Raw genomic sequence first — 23,245 nt, forward strand, 5'->3', positions numbered from 1 at the left:
TCTTTAAGAATCGTAAGAGTGTGTAAGGATGAAAAAGATTTGAGGAGAGAAGAGTACTCTGGGCAGAAGAAAAGCACATACAAAGGCAGGCAGGCAGGAAGAACAATATGGCTCTAGAAACCAGAGATATTGCTCTGAGTACAAGGGTGATGTTTGTGGAGATGCAATGACATAGGAAAACTCTAAAAGGAAATAATCTAGAGGTCCTGCATGCCATACTAGCAAGTGTGAACTGCATCCTGAAGAAAGGACTCGCCAAAGATCACTGTCCTAAGCAAGGCCCAAATCTTTGTTTTGAAGGTTTCAGATGACTTCTTAATTGGGGGTTGTTTAAGACAGAAGACTCTGAAAGGAAGCACATTTTGAATGGCTTAGGTTTACACTCAGAAGCTGTGTATGAAAAGACAGACTGACCCAGCACAGATGACCTGTTACTGAATTTGTGCATGCAAAATATTTTACTCAACCACTTACTGGAATGCTTAGAACTTTGCTTCTTCTCTTCCTCAAAATTTTTGGTATAATCACTCTTTTCTGGATTTTTTTAAAAACAATTTTTCTTTTTCTCCTGTTGATGTGTCAATTGTCATTTTCCCTAATAGTCTCTTTCAGATCAAATCCAAGTGGTCCCTCTCTAGAGACTAGGGGTAATTTTCTAGGAGGGTGCTCATAGACATTCATGTAGTTTGAATCAATGCCAGTGAAACCAGTGTAAAAACTAATATCAGGTTTTGCAAGACACCTAGGTGAAAAGGAGAGACTGACATTTCAGTTATGCATGAATGTTTTGTCCTTTCCATGGTAGTGACATCAGTTTAATGCTTAAGGTTTGGGTTTGTTTCAGGGTTCATAATTCTTTGACAAAGAGACTTTGTCTGATTATTGTTTTCTTATCATCCAAAGGATTATACTAGTTTCTACTTAGAAAGCTGTTAGTAATAACAATTTCTACTCTATTTGCAAAGCGTCTCCTATGTGAATTATGTACACCCACTATTGGCAAATCTTTAGCTCCTCCAAAAGTCATTATATTGAATTTGATTTCATATTCTTGAATTTTAAAAAATGTATTCAAATAATCATTGTTTCTCAACCTTTTGGATGAAAATCTTTCTTCACCATGATGAGGAGGAAAGCCTATTCTGAGTTGAAAAACATTTGCAATGGCCCTCAGGAAAGAGAATCTACAGAAAATTTCAGAAGAAGACCATGTGGCTACAACATCTGGTACATTTGAGAAGTGAGGCTGGAGCAGCAGGTGGCTTTGTTAACCATGGTGAGAAAGGAGTGACAGACACACCCTGCAGATTGGATACATATTAGTGATGGATTTCAAGCAAGTGAATGGCCTGCTGTTTGAATTTTAAGAATTTATGTTGAGGGAGAGATGCTTTAATTCCCAGAGATCATTAGAAATCTGTTCAAATAAGCAAAAAAGATGTGGCATTGGGAACAGAAAGTATAAAAGAGATAATTCAGGAATTTAGGATTCCTCTCAACTTTCTGGATGAGATTCCCTGGATGATGATGTGCCCTTTACAAAAAGAATACAGGGGAGAGAATAGCTTGGGAATACATAATGATAACCACTAAAATTTATTCAGTGCTTATTCACCACTCATTGTGACAACCTCTTTGTATTAAGTCAAAGGTGAGTTCTATTTTGGACATGATGAGTTTGAGAGGTCTGTGACTATCCAGGAAAACGCCCTCCCTAGCAGCACCAGGAAGATATATGAGTGTACAGCTTAGGAGAGCTAGTTGGTTTGGAGATCAAAATTTGAGAATCATGAAGATAAAAACAACTAATATTTATCATTTGCCGCATGCCTGGTACTGTTCTAAGCACTTCCTGTATATTGCTCACTTAATTCTTACAACATACATTTGAGGTTGACGCTATTAATATCATTAATTCTTTTCATAAGGAAGTAAAAAGAGGTTAAATAAGAAATATTATTTGACTCGCCCAAAGTCACAGAACCAATAAATGGCCAAGCCAAAATCTGAATCAGGGACCACCATCATGACTCTTAAAACTTGAGATGGAAGACCCAAGGAGAGTTGCTAAGATGAGAACCCTGAACCACACTTGGGTTCCTTTGAAAGCTGATTCACTTTTTTGCATTTCAATCATGTAGCAATGTTCTACAACCCAGGGAGCAAATGTTATCTCCTTTATGGAATTCAGGTTTTAAAAGTCTCCCCTGAGTGGTTTTAGGCAAGTAATTTTATCTCTCTGAGCTTCATTTTTTTTTTAACCTGTCAAGTCTGACCTGTAAATCACCCAAAAGGATTTTTCTGAGAATGAAATGAAATGGATTTATTTGAAAGTGGAGCACAGAGTGATTATGCAATTTTAGTCTATCATACATATCATATGATAGAATATATGTCTATTATACATTTAACTCTCTTCCGTTTGCAATAGCCTATTCACTTCTAAAGTAAATAAATTCACTCCTACTCACCCTCACAATGGAGAAGGCAATGGCACCCCACTCCAGTACTCTTTCCTGGAAAATCACATGGAAGTAGGAGCCTGGTGGGCTGCAGTCCATGGGATCACTAAGAATCGGACATGACTGAGCAAGTTCACTTTCACTTTTCACTTTCATGCATTGGAGAAGGAAATGGCAACCCACTCCAGTGTTCTTGCCTGGAGAATCCCAGGGACAGGGGAGCCTGGTGGGCTGCCGTCTATGGGGTCACACAGAGTCGGACACGACTGAGGCGACTTAGCAGCAGCATTCACCCTCACAAAATACCAGGGAACAGAGAGGGTGCAGGGTTGATATTACAGAATTGGCTCCCTTTAGATCTTTGCAAAATTAAATGATTCAGGTGAGAAAAACAACAATGATTGTATCTACCCTATTACAAGAATTGGAGTGAGCAGGTAATTATGCCTATGTTCTAAGTTAAAGAGAATTATAGGATAATATAACTTCTCAAGCCAGTATTCTGTGTCCTTAAGCTGATATAATGATTTCTTTAAAATATTGCACCATCTGGAGCTATTTTGCATTCCCAGTATTATTGCTGCCACTCAGTTTTCAGAACCTTGTACTTTATGACTTTACAGATTCTCAGCTTTTAAGTGCAATTTTATTGTACCTTGAAAATAAACTATTTTCCCTAGATGCACAACTCTTGATAGTTTTTATTGAATGTTTAAGCTCCTTAAGGACAGAGAGAGTGTTCTTGAAATTCTTTCATACCATCCAAAGGTACCCAGGGTAATTTGAAGGATTTAACAAGCAGTTCTTAACAAAAAATTGCAGATATTCTATAAAGCATTTCATAAGGAATCATCATACTAGTAGGTCACTTTTGAGATTACCACTATAATCAAAGCATGATTTGGGCATTTGGAAAAATCTTATCCTGATTAGTGAGCAATGCATTCTGAGATAAGGAACTTCCAAACTTTTGAAATCTTTTTGCACAGTTGGAGCTATCCTGCCAGTGGATAAGCTATATGCTTGACAGAACTTGCAGAACTATTTAAAAATACATGCTTAAGTCTTTCTCCATTCTCAGAATTGAGTATGATCCATCTGATTAAATTATAACCCAAGAGAAGTAGTACTTTCAAAATCAGTCAATACTTCCTTCTCCCCCAACTTGATTTCCAAGGCAGAGGCATAAAATTCGCATCATACTCTATAATTTAGGTATTAATCTTTGACTCATCCTTGACATTCTACTTACACCTACATGAAGTCTTTCAGTCTTACAAAATGCCATCATTTCAAGGTTTAGCAAATTGAGGCATACAGCTCTTTACCAGTAAGAGAAAAATACCCCTCCTCATGATTTCTTACTCCTTCCCTGTCTCCCAAACTACTTTAACAAGTTTTTATTCTGTCTCTAGTAACTTTAAAAAAGTGTGTAAGTTTTCTAAGTCAACTCTTGCAAGAGCTTGATAAGAACTGAAAAGATTTCTTAAAGAATATGCTATCTTTTATGTCATCAGTCATACCTTCCAGAAATTACCTTCATACCACCCACTGCAGAGCAACTAAGGCTTCTATTAATAATACATTCCTAGCATTATATCTCATTATTTTAAAAAATCCTATTGATTGAATTTAGATTTTTGCTTCCCTTTAAGACTTCTTAGCATGAGTATGCTTTTCCCTAGTTATACGTTAGAACCACCTGGGGAGTTTTAAACTACTAATACCTGGGCCTCACCCCAGAACAAATCAGAATCTCTAGGGGAGAAGTCTGAGCTTCAGTATATTTCTAAGTCATGAGGTTTCCTTTAATGTGCAGCCAGGGTTTAAACTACTGTTTGTGCAATTTAGGGAATACTGGGGTTAGGTTTGTCCAGATCTGCCCAATTATCTTCTAAAAATGATCCATGATCTGTGCAATGGCAGGATCTTGGTCAACTAACTTACGAAACAGAATCTTAAACTTTACATGCGTGGATCTCATATGTGAATCAAAGTGAAATGCAGGTTCTAATGCAGTCGGTCTGGGGTGGGGCCTGATTCTACATTTCCAACCAGTGTTGGGGGATTCAAGGCCTGGGCTGTGCAACACTTCATCTCCTAAGTGAACCCCTCATTCTCACTGCTTCATCTTCCAAAGATGCTGAGTGAGAATCCATATCTATAGCTGTGACCTCTCCCTTTAGAACCAGATTTCTTCTTTCCGTTTTAAATGCCTACTCTTGAATTTCAGACTTGAATTTCAAAGTGATTCCAACTGAATTCTCTAAGTCAAGTCCTCATCAGGGTTTGCCTGGACTTTGTCAACTGCCTCTTAGCAGGATTCCCTGCCTCTGGGCTGGAGAATGAAGACCATCCTTCAGGGTGCAGCTTCTGCTTGCCTCTCTTCGTCCTTCTCTACTGAGACCTGAACCTGTCCTCTGGTGGAGTCTCACTCCCTCTTATTCTTCCTGAAATTCGCTAGGCTCGTCCTTGTTCCCAGGCCCTTCTCAGGCTTCCCCCTCTGCCTTACAACCCTTTTCTCTTTATCTCCCCACTTAATTCCTGCTCAGTTGTTAACTTAGGTCAAACATCACCTGCTCTTAAACACTCTCTAAAGCCCAAGATGAGCTTCCCTTGTGGCTCAGAATGGTAATGAATCTGCCTGCATTGTAGGATACCTGGATTCGATTCCTGTGTCAGGAAGATAACCTGGGGAAGAGAGTGGCAACCCAGTCCAGTATTCTCACTGGAGAACTCCATGAACAGAGGAGCCTGGTGGGCAATAATTCATGGGGTCACAAAAGTATTCATGTCAGGAGAACTCTATAAACAGAGGAGCCTGGCTGGGCTACAATCCCTCTGGTTGTAAAGAGTCGGACATAGCTGAGTGACTCAGAGAGAAAGGCCAAGGTTAGTTGGTCAAATTTCCTCTTCCATGTCTCTGCTAAATCCCTTTAAATTTTGAATTGCCATTATTGTTTTAGGAAGCTTTTTTTTTTTTTAATGGACCTAGAGTCCCCTACCTACCTCTGCACTAAGAACTCTCTAGTTTGTTAGTTAAACACAAATCCTTGAATCAACTACAGAAATTGTAAAATGAAAGGGTAACATTAAATGGTCATTAATGTTGCCTTCTTTGACTCAAAGAATTCAGTTTTTATTTGCTTCATTCAATAAACATTTGTTTAAACTTGAACTGATTGCTTAGCTGCCCTAGAGAGCAAAAGAGTTAAGAGATGTCAATTTGGCAAATAGAAAAAAATAAATACTTGTACATTAGGATGAATTCTAATGCACAAATGGTGGGGTGTTTTTTTTTTTAAGTAATATAGTTGCTTGTCTCTGTAGCCTTCATTCCACAATTAGCCACAGATAAAAGTGCCATGCTTATCATCATAAAAGCAGCTCAAGATCTGTCCAAAAAAGGTGAGGTGGTTTCAAGAGTATTTTTAGTGTATCATGCTTTCCATGGCTTTTCAGCCATCACAGTTTGAACAAAGCCCAATTTCCAAGCTAAATTCTATAAGTGGAAATTGGAGGCTATGGTTAAGTGAACAGAAATAGAATTGACAACCTAAATGCGTCAACATTCATGAAAAGTGACATCAGCAGGTTTGCTGTGTAATTGCCTTCTTTTTTTTAAAAGGTGAGTAGGTGTTTAAAACTTTTCAATGTTTAGGATATATTCTCTGCAGCTTATTTTTCTTCATGTAATTTTACAAGAGGGAAGTTCTTTGCAAGAATTAAAAGACCTGTTGGCACCAACAAAGGTAAAACCCTGTGCATGGCTAAAATAGGGGCATAAAGAAAGGCTATAGTTATCTCCCAAGAAATATAATCTGGGAGTTATTATAATAATCCCAGGTAATTAGAAGAGGCCTCTGCACCTTGGATCTGGGTGTGCCTCTACAGAGCTGATCGCCACAGCACATCATTGTTTGGTTCTTCATGAACCATTAGATGACAGTCTCCTTGCTGAAAACTGAAGGACTTCCAAATGAATTTTTTTTAAAAGGACAGAAGAATAAAGTTTTTGATGAGAAAATGATGAAAACATTCCTAGGTAATTCTCCTCTATCATTCTGCATAAGGTTGTTGATGATACCATCTTCAAAATGAATTCTGTTATTGTTCAGTCGTTAAGTTGTGTCTGACTTTTTGTGACCTATGGACAGCAGCACGCCGGGCTTCCCTGTCCTTCACTATCTCCGAGTTTACTCAAACTCATGTTCACTGAGTCGGTGATAACCATCCAACCATCTCATCCCATGTTGCCCCCTTCTCTTGCCCTCAATGTTTCCCAGCATCAGGGTCTTTTCCAATGAGTCAGCTCTCTTTGCATCAGGTGTCACCTTCAAAATGAATTTGAGAGCCCAGAAAAGAATATGTAGATTATTCTGTCAAAACATGTACCCCTACTGATGAGTAGCAGTCAGTAAAATTCCTCCTGAAGCAAAGTTAATCCCTCCATTCTGTTTGCCCCCAAAGTACCATGTACCTGTCTGTACCATGGAACAATCATATTAATCACATTTTTGAGTCAGTTCACTTCAATAGGCTATGAATTCTTTGAATGCAATGATCTTTTAATCATTTCTCAAGGTAACTCACCAATGCCTGATGCTTTCACAGATCTAAAGAGGTTCAATATCATCAATTTCATATTGTTTAACCTAATGATAGTTCAATATTTAATGAGTGAATACTCAATAGATTAATTCACATTAACATCCCATTTAAGAGTGCTGGAATTTTTGAAAGGAAAGCCAGCACTTATTCCATGAATTTCATGTTTTACAATGTGTGTGTGTGTTAGTTGCTCAGTCATGTCCGTCTCTTTGTGACACATGGGCTGTAGCCCGCCAGGCTCCTCTGTCCCTGGGATTCTCCAGGCAGAAATACTGGAGTAAGTATCCATTCCCCTTTCCAGGGGATCTTCCTGACCCAGGGATCAAACCCAGGTCTCCTACATTGCAGTCAGATTCTTAACCTGGTCTGGGCCAACCAGGGAAGCCCTATTTTATGTATATCACAATTGATATTTAATTTTAAAAGAACATCACCAAGAAGGCACTATCTATTGTTCTCATCTTTGAAGTTAGCACAAACACAGATAAGCAAGTAAGCAAGACAGTAAATATTCTAAATCAAGCACAATCTGAAGGCAATACTGTAACACTGGGCACGGCACCCAAATGTCCATGGGCTCTGTGACTTATTAGCTCAAACAAGTCAGTTTAGTTCTCTAGGCTTTGAGTCTGATCCCTTCTGTAAAATTAAGTAATAATCTCACCTCTGATTTCTGGGTGTTGCTGTCATAAAAATCATTTGTGATGATTTTTAAACTGAAAAATGCTATTGTCAAGTTGGAAGATGAGTAAGATCTGACAAAGGGTTTCTATACCAGGAGAGTCTGTTAATAAACAAGGGATATTTAAGGTAGACCATTGAAGAAGGTCTAGTGGACACTCCATCCCCCTCTTAGCTGACTGGCTATACAGGCAAGTGTACCTTAAATTTGTCTTGGTTTCATCACTTAATAGCTTATTTATTGTGTGACTGTAGGCAAGTTGGAAAAGACTCTGATGGTAGGAAAGATTGAAGGCAGGAGAAGGGGACCACAGAGGACGAGATAGCTGGATGGCATCACTGACTCGATGGATGTGAGTTTGAGCAAACTCTAGGAGATGGTGAAGGACAGGGAAGCCTGGCATGCTGCAGTCCATGGGGTTGCAAAGAGTCAGACACGACTGAGTGACTGAGCAACAACAACAAAAAAGGCAAGTTACATAATCTCTTTGCATCTTGGTTTTCTCATCTGTTAAGTGGGACTAAGAAACAGAGGTGAGAAGAGGGTGGATCATGGAACTGGAAACAGTTCACCTTGCTGTCATCATATTAATCACTAGAAACACAGCCTCTTAAGTACTCTGTGGCAGTGGTTCTCAACAGCCCCAAAGGACGATCTTGTTAAAACGGAGATTCTGAAACGGTTGCTCTAGAGTGGAGGCCAAGATTCTACACTTCCCGGAGGCTCAGGTACTGCTGATGCTGCTCATGTAAAGACACACTTTGAGGAGCAAGACTCACCGTTATGTCCCCACTTCTAAATATCTTGGTTCCTCTTTACCAAACAAAAAAGTCAGCTTTAATCAGACCCCAGTTCTATTGACTTTAGCTCTGGAAATACTACACTTTTTAAGCAATATGATACTTGCGACTTAGAGACTAAATAGTTGAGCATCTCCATCTTCAAGTGAGGGGAAGAACAGCCTGGAGCTGATAAGCACCACATCTGACATCTCAGAGCAGCCGATCCGGTATCAACATCTGAGTGCCCCACAGAGCCTTAACCCAACTCCCCACTAAGCAAGCATCCTAAATGAGGAAACATGGGAGGCAGAGGGACAACGATGGCCTTTAGAGGGAAGCCAATCGGGGCCTCATGCTTCATTCTGATCCAGAATGTCCCTCTGAACCTTCCCCAAGGAATAGAAGTGAATGACTCGTCCATATTTGGTCCATATCTTAGACTCTAAGACTGTATGCAAGACATCCCAGGCCATTTCTGCCTAAAAATGTTTTTTTTCTCTTCAAATTTTAAAAGCACTCAGCCAAGTTTCAGCCTGCCTTTACTTGACCTTTGCATCTTTGAATCCCCAGCTTTGGGTTCTCACTCTTTAGAAGAACAAGCCCTTCAGGAGAGCAGAACCCCTGGAGTCCTCCTTGGAGAGCAGGCAGTAATGGTGTCAGGCCCCTGCTCCATGAGACAGGCGCCACAGAGGGGCTCTTCCTCCGTCCCCGTGACTAACCGCTCCAGCTTCCTGAGAACGTGTTAGAAACACTCCCAGAACTGTGCGGCTGCCCAGTGGGTGCATTTTGGCTCTGTCTCACCACATATGTTATCTTCATGGTAGCTGCTCCCAAAAAAGGGTTGTAACTCAAGGGAATCTCTTCACAGATTCACGTCTGGCTTTCAAACAAGGAGCTCTCAAACCTGTCAAATCAGGCAAGCAGACGGTGTCTCTATTTTGGGGTACATTTCCCCTCTGGGTTTGTAAAGGTTTCCTCTGGGAGGAGTCTTCCCTTTTAGATTTCATGGGCTTGATTGCTTGCATGTTGGAAAGCAGCTCTGAGTCTGGAAAAGAGCCTTTTTCAAGGTAGACAGTTTAGTGAAGTTCAGGATGAATTCGCAGGGGGAGGAGGCAGCAGAAGGTGGGGGAGGTGCACAGTGCGTGGCTTAATGTACACAGCACGTAGCATTAGCTGAACACTTCTGGTGGTTGCCATAGGAATGAGAAGACTTTCGATTTTAAACCATAGTTCCTCTGGAGCTACGTTAAAAAATGTGACTGGATTCTTGCTGTTCACCGCTACCAGCTTTGTAAATCAGGGCTCTTTTAAAAATGCAACCAAATGTTTACTCTGCCAAAGGAGGTTACAGTAACCTGAAAAAAAAAATGTCACTTTCAAGGCCCAAACAACTAAAGAACATGGACTTCTCCATTGTCTTGGGCCCCACAACTTCCAAACCAGGGAAACACAATGTAGTTTTGATATTTTCTTCTCCAGAAGGGATTTGTGAAATATATAAGAGTCTGTAACAGGTGTAACTCAACCAAGTTAATTATCATTAAACTGTGGTGGGAGAATATTTAAAAACCAAATAATTGGTTTAAAACTAGTGAGTCTTGAAACCATTTTAGAGATTGTTTACAACAAGGGGCACCCCCATCCCTGCCACTTATGTTTCCTCTACCAGTTAGCCCTCTAATGCTTTTCTTTGCTAATTCAAAGTTCTGACAGCAAGTACCAACCTGCAGATTCAGCTTTCAACACTGCACCAAGTTTAAGTATCTACTCCTCCCTTCCCCCTACCTCCAATGAGACACTGTATTGTACTATTCACCTAAGTCAAAAAACTATGGAGAAATTAAATACATTAAAAGTTGACCTGGAGAAAATCATAACTGAAAAAGACAGATGCCCCCCAACGTTCATTGCAGCACTGTTTACAACAGCCAGGACATGGAAGCAACCTAAAAGTCCATCATCATAGGAATGGATAAAGAAGATGTGGTACATGTATACAAGGAAAGATTATAAAAAAAAGAACAAAATAATACCATTTGCAGCAACATGGATGGAACTACAGATTGTCACAGTGAGTGAAGTAAGTCAGACACAGACAAATATCATGATATTACATGTATGTGGAACATAAATAAAAAGGTTACAAATGAACTTATTTACAAAACAGAAACAGACAGACATAGAAAACAAACCTGGTTACCAAGGGATACAGTGGGGGAGACAAATTGCAAGATTGGGATTGAAACTGGGCGCTCAGTCGTCAGTCATGTCCGACTCTTCGTGACACTTTGGACTGTAGCCCACCAGGCTCCTCTGTCCATGGGAATTTCCTGGGAAGAATACAGGAGTGGGTTGCCATTTGCTCCTCCAAGCAATCATCCTGACCCAGGGATCAAGCCCATGTCTCCTGTGTCTCCTGCATTGCAGGCAAATTCTTTACTGCTGAGCCTCCAGGGAAGCCCAATATACATACTACTATATATAAAATAGTTAACTAATAGGAATCTACTGTATAATACAGGGAACTCTATTCAATACTCCGTAATGACCTGTACGGGAAAATAATCTTTTTAAAAAGGGGGACATATGTATATGCATAACTGGTTCACTTTGCTATACAGCAGAAACTAACACAACACTGTAACTCAACTATACCCCAATAATCTTTTATTTAAGTTGAGCATCTTACATAAAGCTTTCCAACTGGCATACCATGTTGGGCCCCTGATGCTGCCTCTGGACACACCTGTTCAATTACGAACATGATCATTTCAGTACACACTTTAATACGAGAAAAGCTGGGAGAATTTAAGTTCAGCTAACTTGTAATCTCCTTGAGAAGTTGGTCTAGTCTACTACTGTACCCCCAGCAACTCATGCAATGCCTGGCATGTAGTGAATGATTAATAATTATCTGCTGATAAACAGTTGTGAATAAACACAGAGTGCTGAACGCTTGGATCAGACGACAACTGTGACCCATTCCTGGAAGAACAGAAGCGTTTGCTGGGCTCTGAAGTACCTAGTGGACAAAGTGTATGACCTGCGCCCGGCATCCACGCTTCATTTGGCTGAGGAAAGCGAAGATGAGCTTATGAAAACCAGTAGACAAAGTTCTATCCTAGTTTGTAATTCCTGCTGCAAACTTCTCTAAGGAAAGCAGAGGGGTAAAAAGAATAATAAATGCTGTCTTGACATGGGTCTTCAAGGCTCCCTACTTTGCATGACTGTCCAGAAAAAGAACACGCATTAAAGAGCTCACGAAGAGCCATCAGCTCTCTGTGAGGGAAAATAATTATAATAGCTAATACTCTGGGGGGGGGGGGGTACGTACTATTTTCGACATTAATCTAAACCATTTTAGACATTAACCCTAATAACTAATAGGGTGGGTGAGAAGCTCAGGGCTCTGGGGAAGAACACAATCAAAGAGGGCAGTGAAGTGGGGTGGGTGGAGACACTGGCCAACTGCTAAGCTTGGACGCCAGTTTTTTAACACGCCCCCTTTGTAAGCCAGTAGGCGGGACTTCAGTTTTCCCCAGACCGTGCACTCTTTTAATTTATTTGAGAGAAACTCTAATTGTATTCTCACTGTAGTATCTTGTATGTTTTTATTTGTGATTTAAGAAATGTGAAAAGAAAATACACAGACACACATAATGGCTAACAGTGTTTCATTCCTGGTTCTAGAGCTAACCACTCTAAAACTGTTGGTAATGCCACTTCAGTGCAGTTCAGTTCAGTCGTTCAGTCGTGTCCGACTCTTTGTGACCCCATGAATCGCAGCATGCCAGGCCTCCCTGTCCATCACCAACTCCCGGAGTTCACCCAAACTCATGTCCATCGAGTTGGTGATGCCATCCAGCCATCTCATCCTCTGTCATCCCCTTCTCCTCCTGCTCCCAATCCCTCCCAGCATCAGGGTCTTTTCCAATGAGTCAACTCTTCGCATGAGGTGGCCAAAGTACTGGAGTTTCAGCTTTAGCATCAGTCCTTCCAATGAACAGCCAGTTAACATATTCTTTTAAATAAATTTATTTATTGATTTAAAAAAACAATCGTCACATATACACAAATAACTGTAATGCAAGTTGGAAATCTAGAAAAAATACCATGGGATCTCATAGGATCAGGAGCTTACTTGCAATCAAAATGACAGAGGTAATATTTCAACTGATATGTGCAACAGATGCAGTCAGGGTGGAGTATCTTACTCCCATAATTCCTTGCATTTGTAAGCTGTTAAACAGATTTAAAAATAATACCTAAGCTAAATACTTCTTGTGTGTTAGGTACTGTGTTGTCTACATAGATTTTCTCCTTTGATTCTTATTTTTATTCCAGGTTCTACAGAGCTGGAACCTGAGGACTAAAGAGGTGAGCTTGCAGCTTGGAAGCAGCAAAACCTGGATTTCCAAGCCAATCCTTTCACTGCTCTTTCACTGCATCATCTCCTGTATAACATTTCTTTGGTGTTTATCATGCAGCAATGAGTGTTGTGAGGCTGAATATGACATTTCCCCATATATTATTAATGCCTGTGAGAAATTATAACTCAGTGAATACCAATAAGATTCTCTTTGTTTCAGAAGCAAGCCCCTACCCTCCATCATGCCTCTTTTAAGAGCATCACGGAGCAGGTGAGTTTCTATTGTCCTCTGTTCACTAGGAGCAGCAGTGAATGCTGACTTGGAAACTTGATACTGAAACTATGATGCTCCTCAGTGACTTCAGGTGATACAGAGACTAAAGAAATTTAACTCTCAAATTATCCCAGAGACTATCATGAATAATATTTTTATACAAAGATATACATCAAATGCCCCATGCATAAGGAAAACCTTTAGTATTAATATTTAAGCACACAGACCTGGCTGTAGAATTTATGAGTGTATTCAAGACCTGAAAGGAATGAAACTGTTACCAAATTTCCTCTGACTAAAACTGGTTTTTTGACCTTCACATTTGGGAACAGGACAAAGGTAGTTCAAAGTCACCACTAAGCCTGAATTGATTTTGGTCGTTTTCTTCCATATAGCTCTAAGCCCTATCCTTGTCTCCATCTCTGTCTCTTTCTAATCTCTGTATCTACCTCTACGCTTATCTCCCTAATGTATCTATTGTCAGACTTCACTGTGCACAGTAATGTGGGGTTGTAAAGATGGTCTCACAAAGGCCTACAAATAACTTATACTCTTTTGATACAATTCACTGCCTGAGGGTTCCCACTGCTATAGCCAATCTATTTTCCTAAATGTGTTCTGGAAGTTCAGGGGTCATATCTTCTGTGTAAGGTCTATAAGACTATGGCCCTCAGAAATCATTCTTTCTTTCTTGAACATTTTTGGGGTATTTTTCAGGTTGCGATATACCCAGGGGAAGAAGGTGGCTGGACCTGTCTTCATTCATTTTGTTTTTGTTTGTTATTTCTTCTAAGATAATGCCATGTGACGCCTATAGAAAATTCAAGGAGTTTAAACATATCTAAAGAGGAAAGCATTTAGAGATACTGCTACCACGACTTTGAAGCTCTGTCTTTCTGGGCAATCTTATTACATATATAAATACACAGTTTTGTATTGATGGCACCTTACGATACCCGATGACTTTCCAGCTTACTGTTTCGTTGGATAATTTATCAGGGAGATACTTCATGTCAATAAGTAAAATTTACTTCAGTTTATAACAGGCACTTGGTAAGACACAGGTTCAATCCCTCGGTGAGGAAGATCCCCTGGAGAAGCAAATGGCAACCCCCTCCAGTATTCTTGCCTGGAAAATTCCATGGACAGTGAACCTGGTGGGTTGCAGTCCATGGGGTCAGAAAGAGTCAGACATGACTTAGCGACTAAACAACAGCAGCAATCTGGATTTTTAGGAGGACTAGGAAAATGCAGTTGAAATTGGGATTAATTTTTTCAGCTCCCTCCAGGAAAGCTGAAACAAACTGCACAAGTACACACACACAAAGAATTGAGGGCAATGTGATTTTCTCACCAGAGGGAATGAAGTCAAATATCATTATTAGACATCATCACACTTGAGCTTTTTTAAAAAGGAGCTGCCACTGTCAGCTCATTTCTCCATCATTAGTTGGCCATTTTCCCATCTTCATATTTAGGGATTTTGAGAATTATACGCAGCAGAGCATTGCTTGAGAACCCCTCATCCCCCAACTCAGCATTTCTTCATTTTTCCTATTTCCAGGTCAATTAGATAAACACTGAGATAGAGACATAATTTATGAGTATTCTTTCTGCCAAACCAAGATATTTCCACATTATAAGCAAGGTCAGCTTACTAGAATCCAGTTGGCAGAGGGAAGGATGACATTTTGAACTCTTGTTCTTCACTCTGTGAATTGACCCTTGTACAAAGTGTTAAAAGAGGGGAAAGGACATTTTCAGAAGCGGGCAGCTAGTAGAACCAAAGGCTCCTACACTCCTCTTGGCTCCAGCCTTCACCATGTTGGCCAGTGTGGGCTCTCTCCTGGGGTCTCTCTCTTGAATGCAGTTTCAGAAGCAGAAGCTTGCAGGATTTTGTTTTGAAGAATTTTCTTGCTAGCCAAGGATGGGCCAAAGGGGAAACTCCTTTCACCTGATGTTCTTGAAATAAGATTTTAGAGTCTGCCTCTGGTCCTTTAAGGCAGTTTCAAGCCCTGGTCCAAATTGAAATGTTTACAGATTTAATGTTCCTTTTTTCCAGCCGAATACCTGGCATCTTATATATAAGTAAGCCCTCAAAACATGACTACATGACTATATGAAATAAAATTAGGCTCCTCCTCCCTGTAAGACTTTTTATCCCACCTCAGTCTGCTTTTCCAACCCTCCCAGTTTTCTTTAGCTTTCCAACTATCATCAAAACCTTCTCACAAGAAAAGATTTGAAATTAATTTATACTAAAGTATCAATAAAAGTACTTGATGATGGCTGAAAGTGCTTCCTTCCCCAGAGAGATCTGAATAAAAACAAAGCCCCAGATAGTGTTTGCAGTACTCCTACCATCTAATGACAAGCTTTATTGAGGAGAGAAGGAAAGATTTCTTTTGAGTGTTGGATGAGGAGATGAGAGTGACTTGCCAAGCAAAGAGAAAACACTGCTATTGAATATATTATTCTCAGGTCAACTATCTGCAAGATAAGTGAATATATTATTTCTTACATATATTTATTTAGTGACGAGTACTTCAGTACTAAAGTACTTCAGTCACTTTACTTGTGTCCAACTCTTTTGTGACCTCATGGACTGTAGCCCGCCAGGCTCCTCTGTCCATGGGATTCTCCAGGCAAGAATCCTGGAGTGTGCTGCCATTTCCTCCTCCAGGGGATCTTCCTGACCCAGAAATTGGACCCTTAGTCTCCTATGTCTCCTTCCTGTAGGCAACCCACTTCAGGATTCTTGCCTGAAGAATCCCATGGACAGAGGAGCCTGGTGGACAACAGTCCATAGATTGCTGGAGTCAGCCAGGATTGAAGCGACTGAACAGGCTTCCTTTGTTTAGTGAGCTAGTGCTTAACCAAAGATCTTCAGACTAGCACCCCCAAGGGATCCAAAATATCCCCACACTTTGACAGCTTCTAGTATTTTTAAAGTTAGTTGGGTCTGTTGGGAAAAGAGAAACTTTGCCAAGATTTCATGCAGGTAGCAGGCAGAATTTCGTGCAGTCCAACATAAATAAAAACAGAGTTTTCTGGAGATCTCTGGAGGGCTATGGTTTTTGCTGTGGTCATGTATGGATGTGAGAGTTGGACTGTGAAGAAGGCTGAGCGCCGAAGAATTGATGCTTTTGAACTGTGGTGTTGGAGAAGACTCTTGAGAGTCCCTTGGACTGCAAGGACATCCAATCAGTCAATTCTGAAGGAGATCAGCCCTGGGATTTCTTTGGAAGGAATGATGCTGAAGCTGAAACTCCAGTACCTTGGCCACCTCATGCAAAGAGTTGACTCATTGGAAAAGACTGATGCTGGGAGGGACTGGGGGCAGGAGGAGAAGGGGATGACAGAGGATGAGATGGCTGGATGGCATCACTGACTCGATGGACGTGAGTCTGAGTGAACTCCGGGAGTTGGTGATGGACAGGGAGGCCTGGCGTGCTGTGATTCATGGGGTCGCGAAGAGTCGGACACGACTGAGCGACTGAACTGAACTGAACTGGAATATGGTAAAGCAATTAAACAAAAATGAAAAATTATAAAATTGTCAATAACACAAACTTCTTTATTTCTTAGCAAACAGAGTAAACCCAGGCTGACACTGATGCACATTATTTGGATGATATGAAAGGAACAAACTGTCTAACTGCAGATCATGTGAACTTCTCTCCTAGATTGTTTGGATCTTATGCTATCCAATCGTATAAATAAGTACACCTCAGAGGTAAATTGATACCAGCTGATACCTTTACTGATCAGATTCCATCTTGAAATACGCCTCCCTTTTTAATCAAACACTTCTTTTGTGTATAGAACATGTCCACACCTATTCTTACCACCTACTCAATAGAGAAGTATAAACATCTCTGCCAAATCAGTATTTTAAATAACACTATATTATTTATTTCAGCCTTACAGTGCTAAAACTTCATATTGCAATGCCATCAGTGTAAAAGATGTAACTCTGGTTTTTTATTTTTTAATTTTTTTGGCCACACCAAGCAGTATGTGGGATCTTAGTTCCCCAAAGAAGAATCGACCCCTGCTCCTAGCATTAGAAGCATATTTTCTTAACCACTGGACCACCAGGGTAGTCCCAACTCTAGCTTTTTTTTTTAATATAATTTTTTATCTCTAGCTCACCAAGATTTGTTAGTATTGTCTGAGTTAACTTCTAGAGTTGACATCTCAAGGATGTTTTAGGTTGAATCATTCAGTGCTACATAAGAGTTATTCTGAATACTTGCTCTAACCTTGCCTTCTTCTCTGTCTGGTTCTATTATGTCTCAGAACAATGGACCATTGTAAGTGCTTCTTTTGAGCAGATGAAAGTTATAAAACAGACCTGAGCCGATCGGATTTTGACATTGACTTTTGAACATTACAGTACTTCCCCACCTTTAAAAATAATGCCTTGCACAGCTATTCTTACACATGATCTGCAGCTATGCTCCCCAGAGAGTAAAATCATTTTTTGAAAACCTATTTCAGAACCTGGTCATGGCATGTTAGAGAACTCAGTCGTTCTCTAGTCAACCTAGTAAAATGAAGTCCCTTTTGCAAGTGAATAATCAATCATCCCTTCCCAAATACATTTAAGTCAAAATTTTCAGAGTTTTCTTAAAGCATGGTCCTTTCACACTATATGTCCATTTTGTAAGACTTCAAATTCCCTTTCTTGGTCCACTCTCTAGAAACGACTGATTCCAAACCCATCCTCCAACCCCCAGGGTTCAACTCTGTTTTTCAAGTTTCCAGTTTATCATCTCCTTTTCAATCACGTATTCATTTGTGCTCACCAGCAGTGGATTGTGTGCGTGCGCGCGCGCGCACACACACACACACACACACACACACACACACACACACTCTCACCCCTGAGTCATCACAGTTTCTGTAGACTCACAATAGAGTTCAGAACCTGTCGCCCACATCTCACTGGGAGCTAAGGAGCCAGAAGACAGCTTTCTCCTCTTGTAAATGTCAAGTGTTCAGCATGCCTCCACTGGGGGCTGAACAGAAATATAACCTAAGGGAAATCAGTCTTTGGGTCTGGGCAAAGCTCTGAGAATTCTGAGTCCGAAGTCTGCTTTCTCTGTAAGGGTGTATGATTGGTAGCTTCAGCTTCCTCTCTCATCATCAGACTTAACTCTGCAGCACCAGGTTGGTGTCTGACTTGCTCTCATTGAGTGGGAAAACCCATAAGACATACCGAAGGAGAGGTTCAGGTTTGTCTTAGGAGTAGCCCATGGAACTGTGGGTATGGGAGAAGGGAATCTGGTGGTCATCCTCCAAAGGCTTCTTTTCTTGTTTGATTTGTTTTAAATTTGTGGGAATACCCATTTTATTAAACCTGAAGTAACTTCTTAAATGCAGCTTCTCTTTTCTCAATCCAATATGTACATACCACATCACACTTATTGCTAATTCTGCTTGTCAACAAAGGGTACAAGAGGGTCATGGAAAACCCACTAGAGATCTTGTATTTGACTACCATTATGGCTTTGATGAACAGATCTCAAAGTGTTGTGCCTAAAAATCCTTACTGAGGTTTGGTAGGGAGGCTGTATCACCAGAATAAGCTCAGGTATCAAAACAAAGTTTCTTTTTGCTGTTAGGTTTATTTTGTTACATTCAGACAGAAAAGATTGCATTTAGGCAAACTGACATGATGCCAGTGGGAAATCTGACCAAACAATCAGAAGTGGAAGAGGAAGAAAGGCCAGGAAAGAGGGAGGGGGGTGAAATAAAGCATTCACTCTCTATTTTACCCCAGAAAACAGCCCGCAATTATAATTACCCACCTTGTTCTGGAGCTCAGAATAAAAGTGACGTTGCACCAAACCCTACCCAAGCAGCCTGTCCTGATTAGAAAGTACTCCACACCTTGGAGAACCGAGGAGACGCGAGTGAGCGCAATTTTAAATGCAAATTAAACTGAGGGGGTAGCAGAGAGAACACATAAAAGACAGTAAAAAAAACCTTTCAGTTTTCTTAAATTAGCAGTCTAATGTGTTCTAAAGAGCAGCTCCCCTCAGATCTCGTCTTAGGGGTTGCATTTCATCACAATATAAAACGGGCAGATCCGTCACTTGCCTCTGCTCGGTGCTCTTGAATTGAGATTGAAGGGAAAATTAGAAGCTGTTCATTTGGGCTTCTGGGCTCAGCAGCGTTGCACAGCTTCGTTTTATGCTCAGCTGTGTCCTGTCGAAAGGGGCCAACAAGTGCTGGTGAGTATCTGCTAACTTCAAGCCTCTTCCTTTCATTTATCTTTCGGGGTTTCATTTACCTTTTGGAGGGGGGAAATCTCCCAAAAGATTTACATTACAATGCAGCTTGCAAAACCTAGGAAATTTCAGACAGCTTTTCAAGCCTCTTGCAGTGACTGATGCGAAGAAGGAAGAGAGAGTTATTTTCAGCCTAGATGCTGGTGACTGATCCGTGTATTAATTATAACAGGGGAATGTTTAACAGATGCCAGCTAAGATGGCCTGTCCCCACCACCCTCAGCCAGCATTAGGGTAAGGACTGGTACCCCGACAACTTTTCTACCATATTAACTGTTTAACCTGTATTCCTGTTGTAATTGCAAATAAAACTGGAGCTTGAAGCTCTAAAAATAATTAAACCAAAACCATTTTTTAAATGATATGACAGCTCTCTGCCTGAGGATGAGTGGCGGTGGCCGGGGGTGGCCGGGGGTGGAGATGGGGAGGGAGAGATGGGGTATTGGACCCGTGTGATGGTGACATGTAGATTTGGATGGTGATGGTTTTCTGCCAAAGTTTTACACGGGAAGCTGGTCATTTTCTTCCTTCGCAGTGGAGGATACAAAGAGGCCGGGGCTGGCGTCACCTTCCGTTGCTAAGGTAACATGCTCTGGCCATTTTATCTGATAAAGAAGTCCAGCAGACGGGTATATGTTATTCATCGCCGAGCTCATCAAACAATCAAAATTGTTTACTTTCACCGGAATATTTAGTGAGATCAAAGACAATGACTGAAATTGCTCTTACTGCCGGCAGTTAACCCTTGATTTTATTTTTTTCCTCTTTTTTTTGCAGTAAGTATGATTTGCTGTTGGGGTAGCTTTTGGATATTTTTAAAAGTTTCCTTCTAGCAGACTTGGCTTCTTAAAATATGCACTGTTAGAAAGAAAAACGAATTAGATTATCCTTCTGAGTTTGATTTTAATGACTTGGTCTTGTTACTTCTTTCCAAAAACATCCTGCAGAAATAGATACTACATTTGTGCAAGTATTTGAGAAAGACTACATATGCTAGAAAGAACCTAACAGGCTGTTTGTTTGTTTGTTTTTAATGAAATATATTAGCTTCCTGACAGGCATGGTAATATTATGGGGATCATTGCAATTCGGAAATAATTGCTGGTGCTTGGCAAACCAGATTTCTTTCTCACAAGCAGCCTGTGTCAGAGGCAAGCAGGTGATGGTCCTTAGCACTTTATAAAATGTGCTGGAGGAAATCACTACAAGGAAGGAACGCGAGGCATTTTTACAGCAAACATGTTAGCATGTGTCATAAATGCAAGGCATCTCTAAGTGGAAGCTCTGGTTCCCAGGTTAGTGCTCACTGCTCAAGGGGGATTGTAACTCCCCGAATCAATTAAGGATCAATGTTCAGAACAGCTGATTCTTAATGATGTCATTTATCAGACTTTTTGAAAACAGCATGAAAATTTAAAAGCTTATTTTCCAGTTAATACACAGCAAAGAAAAACTGGTATGTTATCTCTCTTTAGCCTGGATCACCTGTATTTTCTGAGTAGAATATATTACTTTTAATAAATGTTGGTGAAATGCTTCATTTTCTTATACAGTAGGAAAGCTCTGTTGACAGATGGATTTAAAACTGGAAATGTCAGTCAAATAATGGCATATTTAATGGGATATTTCTTATCCCCAAATCATATTTGACAGTCTAAAGTATTGTGGATTTTTTTTTTTCTCTCCCATAGGCAATACAAGTGACTATTTTGCCTTAAAACTCTTGTTTCTGGAACATCAAGCATGGATTATCCCAAAATGGATTATTTTCTGGATGTGGAGTCTGCTCCTAGACTCTTGGATGTTGAGTCGGCTCAGAGATTCTTCTACAGCCAAGGAGCTCAAGGTAATTAAAGACAGGAAACTCCTCTCATTTGCATGTTGGTTTTATATTAACAATGCCCTGTGGCCTGTAGCAGTGTAAGCTCTGCTGCAGGAATTCAACAACTGGGATTTCTCAGTTGGTAACCCCTACCGAGCTGTTTCTGGCATGGAGGCAGGCATACAGCAAAATGAATTAACCTAAACTTCTTGATTTGGTTCAAAAGCAACCTACCCAGCTTTTGTGCAAATACCCCTTGGAAAGCTATGTTAGAAAATGATGCCCCCACCTCGTTGCAACCAAAGTGTAAGATTGAAAGACTTCAAGGATGCTTTTAGCCCCAGGAAAAGGTGGAGTTTTCAGCCTCTGAACTGGAGAAGACCCAGGGCACCCTGACCTCTCTGTCTGAAATCCAGCTGGATGAGAGGCTCCTGAGAGAGGCTTTGAACTCCTACAAACAGCAGCCTTATCTATTTTAGTTGAATTCAATCACAGACTCGAGGAATCAGCAGTGTCCTTGGGGAGCACAAAGGAACTTGCCTGTTGTGAAGTGTGGCTGATGTATACATTTAAATTATAGATTTTAAGATGGTCAATTAGGCTCCAGTTTGCTTATTCTTCTGTTCCACAGTGCACTTAGAAACTTGTGTGTGCACACTGAAGTACAGAATGAGGCTGGGGTATTACATGGGCTTTCCCGACAGGCAGGAGAGTTTTTTAAAGCCTATTTTCCCTTTTCCGTGGACTATTTAAGGTAGTCAGGAAACCTGAGCATGGGCATATCCCAAATGGTACAAGTAACACAGAGAGAAAGGAAATGTCCATGTCCTTAAATACAGAAGTAGTTGAATTCTTGGAAATCACGAGGGAGAACGAAAAAGGATAGATGCTGTTTTGACAAAGCTGGCATGTTTCACTGCTACGTGCTAATGTGCGCTTCACACAGGGCCCTGCTGACTTCTGCCTTGGGTTTCCCAGTTGTCTCTTCTGATTTGGTTTTGCCTGGCTCTCTCGCCAAATTTTCATGGCAACTTCAGTGGCTTGCAAGCCTCCTCCTTCTCTGCTTCCATTTTCCTGGATAGGATCCAGTCTTAAAGGCAACAGAGACTGGTAATTATCTGGTTGATGGGCTTGGGTCAGTATGCACATCAGCAACAGCTAATTCTTCTCATCCCTGTGGGTGCGTGTAGTCAGCATCGCTCCTCTCAGCCACTGAAAGAGACATGAGAATGTTACTGAGTTAGCAGAAGCCTGAGGCGCTGGCCAGATCCTCCAGTGCCTTCTGGGTCTGGAAGAAGCTGCTAGGAGCAGATGCAGACGGAGGCCAGAAGAAACGGGGGCGCTGAGGCAGGGCTCCATGCCATCTCCGGTTCTGTGTTGAAACACTGCTGCATCTGTCCACTCCATTTGAACAGGAGAATAATGCTGGTGCTTGGGGGTCATGCACCTGAGCTGCACTTCTGTTAACAGAGCAGAGAAAGGGAGCGAATCACAGATACTAAAGATGCCCATTTTGCCTTGCAGGAGCCACGGTTTAAGCCTTTAAGAGCCGTGGGCTCCAGGCATTGACGGAAGGAAAGCAGTCAGGGTGTGGGAGGCTCAGAGGACTCAAGGCAGCCTGGTGGTTGTGGGCAGATGGAGCCGGGGGTGGAGTGGTCAGAACTGTCACCATCGGTGACTGTGCTTTAGACACCAGAGCTGGAAAGGCTGCAAAGTGCATGGGAGGTAGTAGCGTAAGCTGCCTCGGCTCCCTGATAGGACGTTCATTTGGGGATAAATCAGAATGATGTTCCAATGAAGGAGTCGTGGATCTGTAGTAAGAGTGGGGGCTCCCTAAACAACATCCAGGTGGGTTTTTCATAAACCCCCTGACTTCTTGAATCAGAAATCTGAGTATTAGACCTAGGACTTTGCATTTTAAGTAAGAGGTCCAATGATGATTAC

At 41.0% G+C, this 23,245-nt stretch overlaps 1 protein-coding gene and 2 long non-coding RNA genes across 9 annotated transcripts in view; 2 read left to right on the plus strand and 1 right to left on the minus strand.

Annotated features, from left to right (window-relative positions):
• The window catches only part of LOC123328956, a 28,968-nt gene extending 14,535 nt beyond the window's left edge, over positions 1-14,433 (plus strand). The window contains exons 2-3 of the long non-coding RNA XR_006543991.2: positions 12,882-12,914; positions 13,127-14,433. This is a non-coding gene — a long non-coding RNA (uncharacterized LOC123328956). The remainder of the gene's footprint in view (positions 1-12,881; positions 12,915-13,126) is intronic.
• A 4,594-nt stretch (positions 14,434-19,027) lies between these two features.
• PHACTR1 (phosphatase and actin regulator 1) overlaps positions 19,028-23,245 on the plus strand; it is a 518,881-nt gene continuing 514,663 nt past the window's right edge. Inside the window, exons 1-2 of one of the 7 annotated variants that reach the window (XM_025265809.3) lie at positions 19,028-19,422; positions 21,171-21,325. In XM_025265809.3, coding sequence (XP_025121594.1) covers positions 21,223-21,325 — 103 coding nt within the window. In that variant the 5' untranslated portion in view covers positions 19,028-19,422; positions 21,171-21,222. Of the gene's footprint in view, positions 19,423-19,558; positions 19,714-19,923; positions 20,062-20,096; positions 20,256-20,638; positions 20,775-20,817; positions 20,936-21,170; positions 21,326-23,245 lie in introns of those variants that run through there. The other 6 variants (XM_044927143.2, XM_044927147.2, XM_044927161.2 and 3 more) reach the window with 6 other exon arrangements.
• The window catches only part of LOC112579401, a 33,569-nt gene continuing 32,104 nt past the window's right edge, over positions 21,781-23,245 (minus strand). Inside the window, exon 3 of the long non-coding RNA XR_003103798.2 lies at positions 21,781-22,513. This is a non-coding gene — a long non-coding RNA (uncharacterized LOC112579401). The remainder of the gene's footprint in view (positions 22,514-23,245) is intronic.

The sequence above is a fragment of the Bubalus bubalis genome, chromosome 2 (genome assembly GCF_019923935.1).
Source record: "Bubalus bubalis isolate 160015118507 breed Murrah chromosome 2, NDDB_SH_1, whole genome shotgun sequence".
In the NCBI taxonomy this organism is placed as follows: Eukaryota; Metazoa; Chordata; class Mammalia; order Artiodactyla; family Bovidae; genus Bubalus; species Bubalus bubalis.